Genomic DNA, 20,340 nt, shown 5'->3' on the forward strand with positions numbered 1-20,340 from the left:
AATTTAAATGTTAAGTATTTTTTTGTATTTAAAAATTGAATTTTAATTTTATTGGCTTTTGTACAGATGTATATACACATGAATAAAAAATTAAATATATAAACTGACAAAAAAGGCACTGACAAAATATATGAAAAAATATTTTAAAATAAAATATTTTAATAATTTAAAATATATAAAAGCTACAAAAAAACACTGACAAGATAAATAAATGAGAAAATATCATTATATATATATATATATATATATATATATATAGAGAGAGAGAGAGAGAGAGAGAGAGAGAGAGAGAGAAAATAATTAGCAAAATAATCAGACAAATAAATAAATGAAAAAAAAAACTATTTAAAAATACATAGAGGTTCGTAAAAATAAACAAAAATAAATAAAAAATTGTAAGTATATGAGAAAAAAATTGAAAACTAAGGCACAAACATAAAAAATAAAAATATATAAAGGTACAAAAAGGCACTGACACAAATGAATAAATGCAAAAAAAAAATACAATAAATTGTAAAGAGGTATTGACATTTAAAAAATTTTTCCTATGTTATTTTATTGTAATTTAAATACATTTTAGCATAACTGTAATGTTTTATTAACCAGTCAGCATCCAGGAGCAGAAATATTTGCTTTATAATCCACCGCAAATAACAGTGAAGATGTCACGAGGTCACAGGAAGTCTTTGGGGAGTGAAAGGGCAACAGTGCAGATGGATTTGGCATTCTTTCAAAGCTGATTTTAGGAACAGAATTAACACGTCCGTCATTAACCTGTGAGGTTTAATGGGAGCCGCACTGAAAGGCCTCGTGGATGATGGGATTGCTGGGTGGAAGTGAGACAAAAACAATGGGAAAGGGTGAACAAAGCATCTCTGGCTTGGGTTAGTACTATCACATGTGCATGAGTCACTTGTTCTGTTATGCTAATTCATCACATCATGTGATATATCCCATTTGTTTGCACAAAACGAGTTATGCTACAGTTTGTGACTGTTTAAGATGTTTATACTGTATATATATATATATATATATATATATATATATATATATATATATATATATATATATATACACATACACATACACACACACACACAATTGAATTAAAATACCCATTTAGAATTAATTTTAAAAATGCCCCCAAAAAGTTAATAAATCATCCAGACATTTTACAACAATGAGAATTTTCTATATTAACAATAGTTTTTTTTTTTTTTATGTATTTCTATTGAGAAAGAAATACGAAGATTCTTAAAACATGTATCACTTCACTCATTGCACATGACGACAGCTGTCAGTCACACCCTGTTAATGACATCGGAAAGCAGGCTCAAAGCTAACCTAAATTCAATCACAGAGTGAGAGCGAACAAGGCTGGACAGGAAATGACCCGCTGGACCAATCAGGACCAGTTTAGGAGCCACATGACCCGACTGTGTGACCTGCATGCAAAAGAGAGGCGCGTTATTCAGTAATCTACACTGAGAGCTTTCATAATGAACAGCTTTCAGTCGCTGCAGCTGCATGAGTTTCCCATTAACAGGAAAACTCGACACCTTCTGGAGTCAAAGTTCCCTCTCCGAGCTGCTCCTCATACGGTTTTCAATGGGTTCTGCTCAATACAAGCAGGGAAGCCCAGGAGATACTGTATTTTAAATGACGCGCATTTGAATTTATTTATCTGACGAGTACATTAATATCATCAATCTGCGGTCGCTGAAAAATCCTGACCGGCATTCCTCCGGCATGCAAACACTTACTTCACACATTCTTCGGATTGCAGCCATAATGTTTCTCAGACCAAAGAATGGTGGAATAACTGCCTTGATAACCGCGGCCAATCGTCTCCTGAGCCCCCACGGTTACAGCATTAATAAATCAATGCAGGAGCCTTCAGAAGCCTCGTGCTGCGGACAAGCAGAAACGCAGCAGTGGGCTCGGGGAGCCGTTCTGACAAGACGTTGCATTGCTCTTCAAGCACTGGGCTGAAATTGCAGCCTCAATATTCTTGAAATTCATTAAATTCATTTTTTTTGCCTTGTTCCCACAACTTCCAAAAACAAAATGTGACCCGAGTGACCTCAGAGCTACGATGAGTTCTGATCTTAACAACCGTTTTATTTCTGCTTCGATATCACAACTACGTGACTGCTAAACTACAGTTAGTTACCTTTACTTTTTATGATTTTTGTAAATCCAGTGGTCAAATGATCACCTGACTAGTGAATGTCCACAAAACTGGAAGACTTTCTGAATGTAAGTGGTAGACTATTTTAGGAGGGAAAATTTAGAAGATGAAAAAGAAGAATTAAGGAGAATAAATAAATTGTGAAAAATGTATTGCTAGTGTGTGAATAACACAATCATGTAATGAAAAAAAGAAGTAGCTCTAGTCTGATTACAAGTAATTTAAAATGCAATCTAATTGCAAGTACTTAATTTTTGGAATCTGATTACATAATCCAGTTTATATGTAATGAGTTACCACTCAGCACTGGGTATGTTTCATTCATTTGTACTCCGTCTCTACTGAACGCATCCTGTATGTGTGTGTGTGTGTGTGTGTGTCGTTACAGTAAACGTGTCAGGTGTATGGGCGAGTTTATATGCGCTGAATACAATATTTCCTATTTATAGGCTAAAATTAAAAATGAACTACTTATCTAACTTTTTTTTTTTTTAATTGAAGTTAATGAATTTTGAACTCGGTAAGAAGTCGTGTCAGACATAATCATGACTGATCATTGTTTACATTATCAGCCATTGGTGTGTCATTTCAGAAAACTTGCGCACATCCCTATTAATTGACCGGCTGTGTATTATATGGAGCTAGTGTTGTTGTAATGCCTAAATATAACAATTAATTTGAAAACTCAAATTCATTACATTTTTCTTTCCATTTGGAATTGAAAACAATACTGACGTTATCCTAACTTTAGAGTTATGATGAATTTTAAGAAGATTCTTTTCAAGTTTTAAGAACAATCTTAAGAAGAAAAAAAAAGAAGAAAATTCTTAAGAAGAATTCTTAAGTTACAAAATAAGAAGAAAATAGCAGTTCAGAATAAATTTCTTCTTATGAATCTTTCATGAATCCAGCCCCTGGTCTTTAATAATGTTCTCAAAACGTTTGCACAAAATTAAATAAATAAAAAATTATCATTCATGGATTGTTTTTTTTTTCTTAAATGTTTCAGTTGGATTCTTTTTAAATGTTACTAGTTGTTTTGAAACATTCCAAACTAATGTTTCTGTAATGTTTGCAAAAGTATGAAATGGAATGTTTCCTAAACTTTAAATTTAAGTTTTTAAAACATGGATGTTTTGAATGTTGAGAGGCCATTTTCATAACCTAATTGGAACGTTAGCAAAACGTTCTTGGAACATTTTTTTTTTTTTGAGCTGGGCAAATGTATTACTTGGGTTTAGGGGTTGTTAAAAAAATGATTAAGCATCAGAATAAGCAATACTAATAGTGAGTAAATAACAGGATTTTAATGCACACAGAATGATACATCCAAAAACACAGAAAGACTCATTATGTTACATCCACAAACCAATTAATAGGCTCTAGAAAGAGTTTGTTCCTATGCATTATGTTTTGGTAATGCAATATTACTGAACTCTGGCACTCTTGGCAAACACCTGTAAGAGGCAGCCACCTTTTCCGATAACTCTAAAACGCGTGGGATGCCAAGAAGGAGAGGTTTACCCGCAGCCAACCTCGGTGAAATTGATTGACTCGTTGTTTCCACACATGAATCCCTTGAAGAATGCACAATCCAATATTCTCAACTGACCAACACTCTGCTTTGCGTCTGGCGATGCGAGGCTCGCAATACGCTCAAAACGCCTTGAGTTTCAACCCAATTCCTATAAAAACCTGTTTCTTGTTTGGACTAAATGGAGCTAAGCCACATTCCCCATGTGTTTCCAGAACCAGGTTTTGGAAGAACTTAACACTGTTGTTTGATGTTTTTGTTGGGTTACACCGCAGCCAAGAGTTCTGCCGCTTACTCAAACTCTTTCACTTTACAGCAATTTAGCCGATACCTTGCAAATGAATATGAAAAGTTGACCAGAGCTGACTTCTAGCTCGTGCTCAAATACAAGCCGTGTCATCTTGAATTAGACAAAAGCATGAATCCTTTTATAGGAAAACAAAGCTGGGGTCGTATTTAACCAGAGATGCTCTCCAAACGTGAACCCTGCACCATTGCTTACACTCTCAAATACCAACATAGACAGCTCCTGCAAAACAAGAAAGTCATCAAGGAGAAGAAACGCAGAGGGTTGGATATTAAAGCCTGACAGACACTGTCAAACAGCGATAAAAGTGAGATGCTTTGTCAACACTCCTGGGTTTGCACTTCGTTAGCATGTGTCCTTACTAAAACAAAAATTTAATTAAGTGTCTCACATCTGACAGTAGTCCAGGAGAGTTTGGATTGTGTTAGCATAATTGTGAAGGGCCTGAAAACATTTCGTAGAGACATGGAAAACAAACTGACAGAAAGAGGAACGAGGCCAAGATTCTCTCACACTCGGTTATTTGACTTGTTGTCCGGCGTTTCTATTCGGTGGAACGCTCCATTACACGTCTGTCTGTCCCGCTGGCACTTTGCGAGAAGAGCAATGTAAACACGGTGTCTGAAAATGTTTCTTCTTCCCATCCCAAGAGCAGCTGTGAAGCAATTTTAGATGTTTTGGATCGGGGCGAAATGAAGAAAAGCCAAAGGAACAGGAATCTTTGGATGTGAAAGACATGGTTGGACAGCTTGCAGGGGTTATCTGATGATTAATGGACTGCGTGCGCCAAAGTCCTCTTTACACCGGCTTTGTTTACACGGATCACTTCCACACGCCAGCCCACGGCCTGCAGATCGGAGGACGTCACAGACTCTAATAAAAGGCAAAAGGTAAGAATGAAACAAGAGATGTTAGCGAACAAATCATTCTTGCTCACTGACTCATATTTTGTTCACCGAGGTCTGAACGAGACGAACGAACTGCATGAACTGGGACATCTGATTCATGAAGGAGAATCTGAACACGAGAGGGCATGACTGTCATGTGTCTCTATCGGTCACAACAAGCAGAGAAAGAGGGCGGAAGAATTACAAATGTATAAAATTGACTGATGACCACAGACAATTAAAGTGACATGAGGATGCTATTGAGACATATTAAATTCATTCAAACTGTTATTGTATTTTTCTACAGCTTGATGAAGTCAAGCTGAGCAGTTAACCAGACGGAAGAGCAAAAACTGACAGATCTGTGTCATTATTTGTGGGGTAAACTCCTACAGTATGATGTTTAAACACTCTGGATCTGCAGACATGCGAATGTTTATGATGTATTATAAAAAGACTCTTAATAAGATCTTAAGAACCAATTGAATGAATGATTCAGTGACTCGCTCTTATAGCGCGCGCACACACACACACACAACTTGGGTGTAACGATGCAATCACAGAAAGGACTATTGACAAATCAGTGAACAAATCTGAATGAATCTTTTTGGTGAATAGGTTCAATGGATTCAAGTCACTTGACAAAATAAAATAATAATATCAAAAATCAAACAATTAAAATGACAATTAAGTCACTGAATTGAATCAATCAACGAAACAAATTAAAATGAATCATTTGGGTAAACAGATTCAACATTATTTAAGTCACTGAATTGAATCAAAAAATGTCAAAAATGATGACTGAATAAGTGCAACCTGCAGAAAAGGCCACTGACAAATCAGTGAATCAACCTGAATGAATCTTTGTAAAAGATTAAAAAGATTAAAGTCACTGGAATGAATCAAAAGCTGTCCTCAAATGCAATGAACCAAATAAGAGCAACCTGAAGAGCCAGCCAAACCAGAGTTCGTCTTTATGGTGAACAGATTCAAATGATTCACGTCACTGGAGTGAATCCCACACCACTATTCCCAAAAGCAACAATCTGAATAAGAGTAACCAGATCTTAAATTTCAGTTCAGACGGTGGTTGAAGCTCCAGTTCTGGGTGAGAACCAAAGCACAAGGCTCTCGAAAGCGGCCACAGGAACGAAGAAATGGCTTCCACATGGGGTCCACCTCGCTCTCGCACCTCACTTCCTCTCGGACTCAAAACAACGTGCCCAAAATCAAGACCAGACCACTAGTATGGAGACTAATAGTATGCTACACTAGGTGCTCGCTATTAAGGGCCTATTGCTAAGTCTTCCTGGAGCTTGTTTACAATTTAACGCACATTAAAGTGATTTGGGTCGGAATAAAATGCCAAAATTGAGCAATTTCGTTTCCACCATGATTCTTCAATTAACACATTCAAGTGTGTGCTCATCTCAAGAACACGATCGCTCCAAAAATGACAAGAATGCAGCAGAAAATGCTTAAGATGTCTTGAAAACCCAACAAAACTACAATCTCAAGAAATGAGAATCAAAGACAAACACCTTCATGCTACACTTATTAACACATGTGCCGTTTTGTATAACCAGACCCAGGTGGAAATGAAAAGAAAATGATTTTCCAAGCAGTTCATTAGCTTTTGATGTGTAGCAGGCATGTTTTGCGGGCTAGCAAAATCTGCTTACTCAGGTTAGACAACAGCAGCAGAAATCTGGATGAGTCACTGCGGCACTGCAGCTTGAATTAATCTACCAAACGCAGTGTTCGGAGCGTGAGTGTTTATCAGGAGCGCATTAGCACACAACATTTGCTGTGGATGAGTAGCTGCTAGCGTGGAGCAAACCCCTACCCTCGACCCCAAACGCCAAGCTAGATATATGCAATACGGCAATCTGTTACATGGCAGAGTGTGTTAGAGACAGTGCCGATGAAAAATGTTTTGGGGCCTTTTTGTGAAAAAGGGAGATATAATTAGTCTGTAAATAGCTCTGAGTAGAAAATACAACATCTTCATATATTTTAGGACGAAAACACTTTCTGGAAAAGCGTGACTTAGCTGTTCTGGAATGAGCGAAGATCAGTTAAGGCATTGTTGGCTAACATGATGTTTCTGGTATTTACGGGGTGCTGCTATTTGTCACTCGCATACATATGTTAAAAAAACCTTATATATTAAATATATTGAGCATTTAAAATTGTTTGTATAATAATTATTAATTATTTAAAATATTATATTATTATATTAATTAATTATATTAATATAATATTATTATTTTATATATTATTTATAGTATTTATAAATATTATAAATACTACTAATATTATTATGAGTTTTTATATTAAATTAAAATAATATACCATAAGGTCTAACTTTATAAATAATTTTATAAATAAAATAAAATTCTCTATCTCACTAAAACACACAATAATAATATATAAAAATACATAAATATATATATAGTATTTAAAATATTGACAATAAAAGGTTATTTTACATTGACTTGTATTTATTTAATTAAATAATTTTATAAATATTAATATCATCAATAATTTTTAGATAAAATTGATTTTTAGACTCATTTTTAGATATTTTTTTTCTTTTGTCTTACAAATTACATTATAAATAATTACATTATAAATAATTACATATATAATATACATTTATTATATTTAATAATGTCTACATTTCCAATAATAACAATACATTTTACAGTAAATAATAGCACCGATTTAACAGAACGACCCATTTATAAGATCACTAGGGTCTTTTGAGTGATTCTGACAGTACAGACAAAATTGTCCATCTTAAAGCACGCCAATCACAACACTCGTCCACATTTCTGTTGCTCTGGCAAGCGCTGAACCCTTCCCACAAGCCATCGATGTGATTGCGGGTCTAATTATTAGTGAGGCTCAGTTTCACAGAGGTTTGGGGCTCGGAGCAGTCGGTTAGCTTTAATGCATGAGAAAACTCTGCTCTCGCCGAGGGACCATGTGAGAAACATTTAGACACATGACGTGAGAAGAGCCAACTCTCAGCCAGCTCTGGTAATCTATCAATCTGTAGTCACCTCCAAGTGCAAAGTATTACACAATGGGCTTTATTTCATAACAGCGCTTCAGCGACAAAAAAATTAGCTTGAGAAGGTGAAAGACGGAGAGAAAAGCAGAGATGTCGGACCACACAGAGCGCAACGTTGTACCAGATATCTGATTGCATCTCCGCTGCCTACCAAAGCCTGAATCTTCTGAGGCTTTCCTCTGACCTGATTTCAGACGTGCAAAACACTCGCTCTCTGCTGGATGCGGTTTGTGTTGCAGACTGATGTTGAAGCAGCAATTAGAGCACCGCAAGGAAAAGAGTTAGAGAGAAGTGTCAGTCAAAACCCTGGCGTCTGACCAAAAAGAACAAAATGCATGAGCCGTATATCTAATAGAACAAGAAAATACAAGCTAAGAAAGATGCTATGAGTAAAGCTACTTATTGCAAGCGTGCATTTCATTGCTCTCAGCTTCATTGCCTGATCACATGAGAATCCTGCAGTTAAACAGCTCAAACTTTTAACCTTTGAAAGCTGACAGTTCAAAACAAGCATCATTTTTATAATTAATATATGATGGGGCCCAACATTCTAATAGGGAGACAATAAAAAAGTAAGATTTTGAACATTTAAAATTATAACAATAAAAAAAGATTAAATTAATTACTAAGAAATATAAGAAATGTTTATAGGTCAGTAACCAAATGCAAGTAAATTTTAATTTCCCATTGAAGAAATGTGCATAATATAATATAATATAATATAATATAATATAATATAATATAATATAATATAATATAATATAATATAATATAATATAATATAATATAATATAATATAATATAAATATAATATAATATAATATATAAATGAGAAAAAAATATATATTAAAAATATCATTTAGGTCTATTTTGGATCACACTGTTCACTGCAGTGTATGAAAACAATTTATTTTAATAAAATGCTAATATAATTACAATAATGAAGTCTATTTCTCATGGGTGTATGATGTGCTGTGAGTCTCACTCCATTAAGAGCAGAGCAGGAAATCAGTTTTGTCTAATGAGCTTCATGCTGGAGGGCTCTTGAACTGATGATGTCAGTGAGAAAAGCAAAAATTGAAAACATTAATTGACAGAACTACTGCAACACAGCTGCTGCAGAGGATGGTGAAGCTCCTGCATCATCCGTCACAGATCTGCATGGGTTAAAGGTCTTAAAAAGGTAGTTTTCTAACTGTAATCATAAGGCATGATAAATGTCTCGATTAAATCTGCATTGTAACCAGAATTAAATCCTTAAAAAAAAAAAAGAAAAAAAAAAGTAGTTTGCATTTGAACGAATAACTGTATTATAGTTCCATGTTAACTTCAGATATATCACTGCTATTAAAGTCGCTCTAAAACAAGAAAGCTAAAAGGGTTAATCTGCTATAACAATGCTTGTATGACTAATGAAATATTGCATCAGCTCACAGCAAAATGACCTCCTTTTACATGTTTTTTTTTTTTTTTTTTATTGATCTATAGCACTTTTCCAGGTTGGAAACTCCAACATTCCGACTAGAACAGAGTGCGGCACAAAGACTTAAAGAAACATGAATAGTTTGCATGTAAAAAAACAAATCTGTTATCCTAAATATTTTTCTTTTAAAAAATACATAAAAAATAAAAAAGGTAAATAATAATAATAATAATAGCAAATGAATGATACTATTGCATTAATAAATCAAATGAAAATTCTGTATATTGAACATTTTAAAATGAAAAATATGACTTAAATTACTAAGAAATATTTAAGACACATAACATAATATAACAATATAATATAATAAGAAAAATTTAAAAGAAAAATACAAAAAAAAAAAAAAATATTTCAGTGTATGAAAACATACATTTATAAATTTATCGTTTTTATTATTAATTTTAAACAACGTTTTTACATTAATTTTACATTTATTAATATTAATCATTAATAAATTGATCATAAAATATAATATATTAATAGATTAAATATAATAAATTAATAAAAAAACCAACAACATATGGACTCTTGTCTCCATCACCAATAATATAATAAATTAATAAAAAAACCAACAACATATGGACTCTTGTCTCCATTAGTTATATATATATATCTATGTAGGAGAAATAGCAGCTGTACTGGTTTGAATAGCACAGATATTCAAAGACAACATAGATATTAAACAACCATCTCTCCATTTACCAAAACTCTTAATATGTGACAAGTTTCCTCCACATATCTTTCCTCCAAATGCGTGTTATTGGTTTAGTTTGCAATGGCTTTTCTTTCACTTGATTGGCCCTGACTGGAAGAACTTGGCGTACTAATTACAAAACAGCAATAAATCTCCCCAATCTTTGGTGGCTTGCCATGTCCTCTAAATAAACAGCGAATGTGAATCTACAACTCAATCTTTACAGCTCATCGGTCTGAGCGCAGAGCTGCCTCTGGGGTTTGTGGGAAAAGTGTGATGTCATCACGGCCGCTGCGGTCCTCCTGAGAGTCAGCCTCTCTTGTTCTAATTAGGGGAAGACGGCTATAATTTACCCGGTCCAGAAATGAGGCAGCCATGGGGCGTTTCTGCAACCTACAACTGCCGTACAATGACGCAAATGCCCTGCTTTACTGTCACTCGACGATCACTCCTCGTGTATCAGTTATAACAGCTGTTATCAACATCCAGTCTTTCCCAATGGAATATTCTTCTCCATAAGCCAAAGACGCCAAGAACCAGAGAATCACTTCCTTATCTGAGGGCCGACGGACGAAGCTTGTGTTTGTTTGCAGGAGAAACGGAGCAAAACAGGCCCTGCTCGAGTTTCGTAAATCACTCAGCGTTTTACACAACGTTCTTGGCTTCGGACGGGAAGCCAAACAACTCGCGCACAAAGATTAGAAATGCATCCAAAACAACAATTGGCTGCGGCGTTGAATAATCAGATTCAATCCAGTTGATAAGATGCAGGGCTGTATCTCCATCTGACTCGCGGAGAGAGGTTCATAAATCGCAGCGGTGACGCTTTCAGGGACAGAGGGAGGGAAAACACGAGCTGATCCCAGGCTGCTTTTACACTGTCACACAATAAAACATACTGTCTGGTGCCGTACGTCTGGCAAAGACACCAACTTAGTCAGATGCTAAAAATAGCAGCATCCACGTAATGGTCAACCAGTCTAAGAAGAAATGTGACGGTTATTTTAAAAATGTATTCCAGTAGAAATGACTGTTTACTAACAAGAATTTAGTTATCTAATCCAAATGTTACAATATGAAAGTAGCATCCAAATACTTGCATCTACTTCTGAATGAACAAACGGCCTCAATTCAAGATATGAGACGAGTGATATCAACTAGATACGATGAATCGGCCGTTATAATGTGCAGAAATTAATTAGGAGTCAATCACCGAAGGTTATATCTGTTGCTTTTTTTTTATGGAAGTCAATGGCAATCCTATGAACCGCAGGCAGCAAAATTATGAAATTTGGTACACTTCTAGTGGTATGTCTGAATAGTAATCTGACCAACTTTGGGGTCTCTAGAACCAACTCTATTGCACCACGGCTGGTTCCAAAATTTATTTTTCAAATGGTTTTATCTTTTGAATCCTTTAGGAAAAGCAACAATTTGTTTCTCCCTACGAAAAATCTGGGTTACAGTGAGACACTTGCAATAGAAGCTAAACTGTAAACTCAAGACAAGTGATTTGTGCATAATGCTGACTAACTCAATTTATTAGGAGCCAAGCACCGAAGATGCCATAGCCCCTAGAGTATCTATTGTTTTTCTTTCTTTCTTTCTTCTTTAATGGGAATCAGTGGCAACTCTTTGAACCACAAGTGCTGTTCCTAAATAGTAATTTGGCCAAATTTTGAGGTCTTTAGAACCAACTCTATAAACTACCAACAAAAACACTATAGGCCTTGTTGAATCTGTTGGTTTTTACCTTCTTATTGGAAGTCAGTGGCAACCCTATGAACCGCAAGCAGGAAAATTATGAAATTTGGTACACATCTAGTGATATTCTGAATGGTAATCTGACCAGTAATCTCTAGATCTAACACCTTCAAGTTTGAGGTGTCTAGAACCAACACTATAGCGTCATCATCAGTTCAAATATTCACTTTTCAAATGGTGAAGAAAAAGAAACAGTTCCCCAGATTATGATCAATACAATACATCAAAATGATTATGTTCGATACATCAATTAACATTTGTTTCTGCCTACCAAAAATCGGTTTCAGTGAGACTTCAAAATGGAGTAAATGGGGATGTTAAAATATTTATATTTCAGTAGTAAACTGTGTGCAGTTATCCAATTTTACAACTTTGTTGCCAAGACAACACAACATCACATGCACTAAAACCCTATAATGAGTGTACAAATGATGATTTAAACTGTTTCACAGTGCCAGCTTTAACAGAGCAATTAATGCAATTGCTTTTATAAAATTTAAACAGTTGTTTAACACAGCTACAATTAGTTTTAGCACATTGGGCTTTTCTTCTGCTATGTAAGAAAAGCTGAAATCATATATAATATATATATATATATATATAGCTATATATATATATAGATATATATATATATATATATAATATATATATATCCAAAATTCATGTTTCACTGCATCTTTTGTGTTAAAACACTACTCGCATTACTTACTGTGCAATACAAATTATAGAATGGTGCAGAAGTATGCAAAAAGGCAATTTACTGTAACAAAATAGAAATACACAAGGTCAGATGGTAAAGTCATTCAGTCGTAGTGTAGCAATCAATGTAGTACTCTAAATGGTGGCTCATTTTGTCTGTCAGGATCGTACTGCTGTATTTCTTCTTTAATCGTTATGAAAATGGAAACCTGCTTACAACCTCCTTTTCTACTAAATTTGGCATGATGATTACATTTAAGTAACTAATGAAACATTGATACCTTTTCCTATCCTGATTATGTAACACAGGTCCAAGTATTCTGTTACTCCTCAAGTCTGGCTGTACGTGACGTTGTTGAAAACGGAGGCACTCTTGAACGCTGATGTATTAATCTGTCAGAGCAGGAAAGGAAAGTCAAAATAAAGTTACATCCTGATTCCGGACGATTAAGGAGTCCAATAACCTACTGGTTTCATTTAAATCAAACAAAATCAAAGCCTTTAAACTGACTCCAATATGATGATACGGTGGGGAAACCCAACAAAAACAAAAGGAGATGGAGACAGAGAGGTCAGATCACTGTAAAGCATGACTGATGCTGAGGGAACGAGGATTTGAGTAATGCTTTGAGACCAAGAGCTCTGATCCAAAACCTATCGAGTCGGCTACCAAGACAGCATTTTAAGGAATCATAGTTGCACTACTGAAGAGTATCAAATAAAAAAAAAAAGACAAATTTTTGTGCTTAATGCATTGCTTTGTAACATGCTTATGGCAAAATCTCCAATGCACCCCACATAAAGATCAGTTATTATTAACTAAAACTTAAACACATGGGGAAAAACACACACATATGTTAGATTAAAATAGTTATTGAAATGTTGCCTCAGCAACTAAATGCAAAAAATCTTAAGTACTAAAATTAAAACTGATATAAATGCTCAATATAAACTTAAATGAAATTAAATATAAAATAAAGCTAAAATTACGTAAACTAAAATAATATGTAAAATATACATAAAAAACATTAGATGAAAAACTTTAATAATTTAAAAATGTTGCCTTGGCAACTAACTCAAAAGTTTAAGTACTAAAATTATTGAAACAAAAATAAAGTTTAAATTTTATTTAACAAAAGGAGCAGTGTTATTAACTAAAAATGTAAATAATTAACAAATATTAGATGAAGAACTAGTAGAAATGAAAGTAACAGAAATTTTGGAAAAAAAAATGGAAGTAGGCCTACTACAATTACTAAAAATGAAAAGCTAAATGTTGGCTTCACAATAGAAACAGTATTATTAACTACAAAATAATTTATGCACACTGAAATTAAGCTACAATAAAAATAATTTAAAAATAACTTAAAATAAGTTGAGATAATAAAAGGACAAATATTATATATATAAAATCTCAAAAGAACTATTATAAAACAGCAGTTAAATATTAAATCATAAAACACAACTTTATAAATAGCACATAAATAGCACACAAATACCACTCACACTCAGTCACATCCAATCTATTCTCACATATTCATCCACATCAGTCCCTCGTTAGGTTTTTTTCATTTTGCATGCTGCCTTAGAAGGTAGCTCCTATATAGGACATAAACTAGAGAAGTTTTGAAACAGAGCCGGAATCTGAGTGAGAGAGCGCCTGTTACTACGAGAAAAGTGCACTCTTGTCTCCATTAGTTATTAGATATATTTCCCTTTTCATCCCTCCCAAAGGCTTCAATAAGACCCACACGAGCGCGTCAACCGTGAGAAACACGCGGGAGGTTTGTCAGGGGAGAAAGCGTGTGAGGGAATGGATGTAAATGGACCCTTAACAGCACGGCAGAATCAGAGCTGGAGTGAAATATGCTCTCGCTTGTGCTACAAACAGATTTAGGTCACTTGCTTACCTTCTCTTCAAAGGCCCTGGAGAGAAAGCATTAGCGCTAATGGCATAACAGCGTGAAAACAAAGCAGTCAAGACGCTTCAGGAGCTGAATATAGCCATACCAAAATAAAAACATCTATATGGGCATATATTTGTGCAATCTGACGGAACAGCACAAATATGAATGCATATGATTTTCTTCACCAGTTAAGCCATGTACTGTAATGCAAGTATTCTTTGAATCTTATAAAAATCAAAGTAACATTTAGAATTTCAAAGCAACTGTAAATGCTATAACCGTCCAATCAAAACAAACTAACGGTAAAAAAATAAGCCTAAAACTTCTGTATAGAAGCACCTTTTATATTCAGCATCACATACTGAGTCATCAGCGAATAAAACCTGCCGTCAGGAAATCTGAGTTCCTACAGACGTTCTTTTTAGTGCCGTTAACTGGATTGTGATGTGTGCACATTAAACTTAAAAACACTGGCGAACACCTTACCTATTTACAGCCCACTTTACAGAGGAATGAATGCAGGCTATGGATTGGAGCTGTTGTTGCACATCGAGCAGAAATGAAAGAAAACAAAGGAAAAAAAAAAAAAAAAAACAATCAAAGTCATGCTGTATGGCATGTGTTTGTTAACGTTGATACAGTATAGATTTGTTGTGCTACATTCTGAAATATGCAGCGGGAAAAATATACAAATTCAAAATATGTTCACAAACTACAATATTTTAAAATTAGACTTTTCCCCCAACCTTTTACCAAACTGTGACACCAAAATAGCAGCTTAAAACTTTAAAATATCTATCTTTAAAAAAAAAAATAAAAAAGCATTCTGCAAGAGAAGATGGCCAACACTATTTATTGCATGAAGTAATTTATGAAACATGCCTAATACAGCAAAACCCTAGAAACTTTGTTGTTGAAATTCACTTACACCACTAGTGGTGCAGACATTACAAAGACTTCCCCTTTAGCACTTTTTTAATTTATTTAATATCTCACCTTTATTCTCTTGGTGGTTTCGCAGATATAGGGGAGGCTGTATTTTCTCCTGAAGAATAAATAAATAAACTAAAGCACAGGAGTCATGTGCAGCTCTGATTATATAGTTTCTTTAGGACAAACAGTCCCATTGTACACGCTCTGACAGACCGCAGCTGTTGTGTATTACTCGCAATTAAGACGCGCTTGTTACTCAGTGGTACGTTAGACTATAAAAGCTCATTTGGAAAGTCAAACACAGACCCAAATACAAACTACACGTTTGATTATATTGAAGGAGAAAGCGGACTACAACAACAACACCACAACAACAACAAAAAAAAAATCAAGAACCAAACCAACGCTCTTCACCAAAAAACAAAACACTGTAGCTCTTATAATAAACTCCACACTAATAACAAGGTTTCTGCAGGTTTGATGAAAGTAAATTTAATTCTTAAAGATCTTAAGACAATGAAGGGAACACAGTATGTCAATATGTTCTCTAAATGTAAATGGGTCATAGATGAAAAGGGGTTTTCAAGCATCAAACAACAAAAGTCTAAAACAGCTTTTTTTTTTTTTTCATACAATAGAATGTGTCCTGTTTAATTGTATTTTTATCCAAGAAGAAAAATAATGACTATCATACATTTTTGACATGATTGACAGAAGACACACACTTAAATGTCATTTAGTGTAAGGAGAGTTTATATACCAAAAAATCTCAGGCATATTTATAAAAATAATCATTAGATGACATTACAATACTATTTCAGCCCCCCAAAATTAATTGTCATTTTAAGTCTTTTACCACAATCTTTCAAACCTCTAGGATTTACCCATCTGCCTGTTTTTAATCATTTAAAATAGTATGACTTTTCTTTTATATGTTTTAATAAGTACAGGTCAGAATAAGTGTTGTTTCATTTATAAATAAAATAAAAATATATAAATTAATCTTTTAGGCTGAATAAATAAATATGTATGACAATGTAACATTATTTCAACTTTATTTTATTTTCACAAAAAAAGTTAGGAAGCATTAAAGTAGACACTTTGTGCATTTAATATGCTTTATATGTATATAAAAAATGTACACATAAATATGTATATTTGATGTGCACACCAAAATGGGACATCTAGTCTTTGATCCAAACGTCACAATAAGTTGTATTAGCAATATTTCAAGATTTTAAAATACAACTTTCAAAAGATCTACATTACCTTCGAATTCATTTTCAATTTATGATTAGAACAAAAACAAATATTGGTCAATGAACTATTTTTGGCAGATATTTGTTGTTGTTTTGAGCAAACCTGATCATTTTGTGCTTTTTCTCCAAAAATAAGACTTCTAATGTCATTTTGCATCTCAGTTAAATTTATCGTGACTCAGGGATGTTTAGATATTCATATTGGAAAACAAAAATATCCAAGACCTTAAAAAAAAAAAACATTTTAAGGCCTTAATATGTGGGAGGACAACTTTTAAGACCTGCAGAAACCCTGAATGAAGATGTGAGCTAATTTATAATGACTGAAAACCCAAAGCGAGTGCAACAATAGGTGAGAATGAGAGAATAAAGTCAAAAACCCACAGTCAGGTGTCGACTAAACCAGCAAGTCATATTGAGAGGGCATGTGTGCGGCTCTGACGCTGAGCTAAAGGTCCTGGCAGACGGCCTCCGTGTCAACGCTTGCAAATCTACCCCAATAAAATGACTCCCAGATGCCCCTGGCCTCCTCACTGCTAATAAACAACAGCCCTGTGTGAGAAACACAAGGTTTATAGGAGCAAGAATCTGCGTTAGCTGCAAACCTGAAGACTCAAACAAACAAGCAACCCAAAAAAAAAAAAAAAAAAAAAAAAAAAAAAACAAAAAAACATTTTTATATAATTTCAACTTTACTACAAAGACAGAAGTATGATCTGTAAGTACGGGAAACAAGGGATTATTATTAAGTACATGATCTAAGAAGCACCATCATTATTGATCCTATAGTTCTCCTATGTGCATTAGCCTAAACGCTAGTGTTAGCTTTAGCACCATTACTCCTTGGCTTGAGCAGAACGCACAAATGGCGCAGACGGAGGATGATAACATCCCATCATCATCATCATCATCATCATCAGTAGCTGGAGCAGCAGTTATAAGAGTCTGTGAGCGTGTTCAGGAAAAAAAAAATCTCAGTTAAAAATAAAAAACTAAGGGAAGGAAAAACACGCAAAAATGTCTATGGAAGCATTCACATCATCCAAACCTATTAACTATCACATTCTGTACAATTATGTTTTCTGTCAGCTTGTGGCTTATTACATCTATCTACAGTACAGTAAAATTTCCACAGTACAAAAATATATTACAATTCTCCTGGAATATTTACATGGGAACTTTCTCGATGAAAAAAAGCATAAGATAATCAGCAGAGCTGAGGACGCAGGGAAGGAAAATCAAAACCGTGGTGTACAACACATCCTCCCAGACAGTTAAAATCCAGCACCGACTCAGTTCACAATTTTGTGCCTTTTTTCCTCTTCAAGGGATAAAAACACACATTAAAAATTCACTGCATGCTTTGGCAGGCTCGGAGCATTAAAAAGAAAAAAAAAGGAGAAAGTGGAGGGGAAAAAAGCAAAGGGAAATAAGTCCCGTCTCAAAAGATCCGTGCGTCCACTTCGGTTTGGGTACGTCAGCAGGCGCTGACAGAAGCCGCCCTCCCCACCCAGTCTTCTAGAAAAACATCCTGAAAACAAGCAGAACCTGCTTTAGTACCATGCACACACACATAAACGCACAACCACGTCATTTCCAATTGCATTTCTGTACGGCAAAACGATGCATAAAGATGCTCATCAGAGCACGCCAGAGCCCTGAAGATGACCAGCATCTGTCCTGTTATTTAGCGCCGCGTGGGGAGCTGAAGACATCCATGCTGTCATTAACATGCATGAATACAAGCGCTTCCGCCCACAAAGCCTTCGCCTTGACCACATGCTCAGAATGCATCACATTCCACGCCAGTGCGAGAGTCTGGGTAAATAAACTCCTACTGCAGGCTAATAAACAAAACAAATGATGTATTACAATCAATTAACAGCAGCTCTAACGAGGGAAACAATCCTGGAATCGCCATGTACGTCTGTGGGAGAGGGTCAAAGGTGAGTTTAGAGCATGTGACCCGGGCCGATTGTATCGTCAGCTTTAATTCACGTCTTCTCTTGGATCGAAGGTTATTGATCTCCCACCCACGTGAGTTTGGGAGCGTATGTTTGGGTTCTGGATGCAGTGACGTCTGCGCCATCTGCTGGAGAAATTCAGAAAGCGTCTTCAGTTGCTCCCGTGGCCCGAACGCGTGGAAGAAGTTGACGGCTCCTTCGCTCTTAACGTTTCGGGTAAAGTTTGAGTGAGCTGCTAATGTAGATCACCTGTTGATGTTGGGGTCCAACAGAACCGCCGTGTCCTGAGGAAGCTGGGAGAGGTGGACCACTTTGGTCTTCAGCTGGGGACGGTCGCTCTCACTGACCCAGGCGTCTGGAAGTCTGTGCACATCAGAAAGGAAAGGAATTTAATATAGGCCATTTTTTGACAGAACGCATTCAGTAATTAAGTAGCATGCAGTATGCATTTTGTACATAGAATACAAATGTTCTGTATGTCAAAATGTGCATATACTATACACAACGTCCCAGATTTTGTAGTAAATACCAAGCACACTGCATTGTGGGATATAGCATAGTACACATCCAGAGCACACTGCATAGGATACTACATCCTATAATGCAAAGCACTTAACATACTACATGTCAAAATGAGCAGTATGTGACATAGTATACTATGTATGACGTCTCATATTTTGTAGTATGCTGAGCACACTGCATTGCATGATCTAGTATCCTACACAACCAAAGGATACTGCATAGGATACTATATCCTCCTTTATAATGCTATGCACTCAACATACTAAATGTTTCAAAATGAGCAGTATACAACATACTATATAAACAATGTCTTGTATTTTGTAGTATGCTAGGCACATCATTTTGGGGATCTAATATCCTACAGTAACAGAGCACACTACGTAGGATACTACATCCTTTAGTGGAATCCAAAGTACTTAATATACAACATTTAACAAAATGTGCAATACACAACTAGTGCACACAACATAGTATACAAAATATGATTTTGTAGTAGGCTTAACAGATCCTACACAGCCAGAGCACATTGCATTGGATATTATAGCCTATACAGTATAATACAATGAATTAAACATAATAATGAGCAGTATTCAAACAACATTGTGTAGTATATTGAGCATTGAGGGATCTAGCAATTCATTCAACATACTACAAGTGTGAAAATGTGCCGCATTCAACCAGCGCTCACTACATACCACATTTTGTAGTAGGCCAAACACATTGCATTGTGTGATACAGCATTCTACATAACAGCATGATCTATCATGCATAGGATACTATATACACTATAATCCAATGTGCTCAACATACTACATCAAAAAGTGCAGTATATAACACATGTGCAACATATACTATGTCAAATACGAGTTCCCAGATTTTGTAGTATATTGAGCAATATATATTGTGGGATATTGAATCCTAAACAACCAGAAAATACTGCACAGGATACTATATCCTATAGTATAATGCAATGCACTCAACATACTACACATGTCAAAACGTGCAGTGTACAACCAGGACACATTGCATAGGATGTCCCAGAATGCAACATGCTAGACTGTTAATTTCCGGTGTAATTAAATCTGGATACATAATATTAACCATGATTAACAAAATC

At 35.1% G+C, this 20,340-nt stretch overlaps 1 protein-coding gene across 4 annotated transcripts in view; it reads right to left on the reverse strand.

Annotated features, from left to right (window-relative positions):
* Positions 1-536: 536 nt before the first annotated feature.
* The window catches only part of LOC109076936 (zinc finger protein AEBP2), a 33,650-nt gene continuing 13,846 nt past the window's right edge, over positions 537-20,340 (reverse strand). Inside the window, exons 7-9 of one of the 4 annotated variants that reach the window (XM_042721633.1) lie at positions 18,951-19,064; positions 1,345-1,445; positions 537-826 (exon numbers count right to left, since the gene is read on the reverse strand). In XM_042721633.1, the coding sequence (XP_042577567.1) occupies positions 1,406-1,445; positions 18,951-19,064 (154 nt within the window). In that variant the 3' untranslated portion in view covers positions 537-826; positions 1,345-1,405. The other 3 variants (XM_042721634.1, XM_042721631.1, XM_042721632.1) reach the window with 3 other exon arrangements.

The sequence above is a fragment of the Cyprinus carpio genome, chromosome B4 (assembly GCF_018340385.1).
Source record: "Cyprinus carpio isolate SPL01 chromosome B4, ASM1834038v1, whole genome shotgun sequence".
Taxonomy (NCBI): domain Eukaryota; kingdom Metazoa; phylum Chordata; class Actinopteri; order Cypriniformes; family Cyprinidae; genus Cyprinus; species Cyprinus carpio.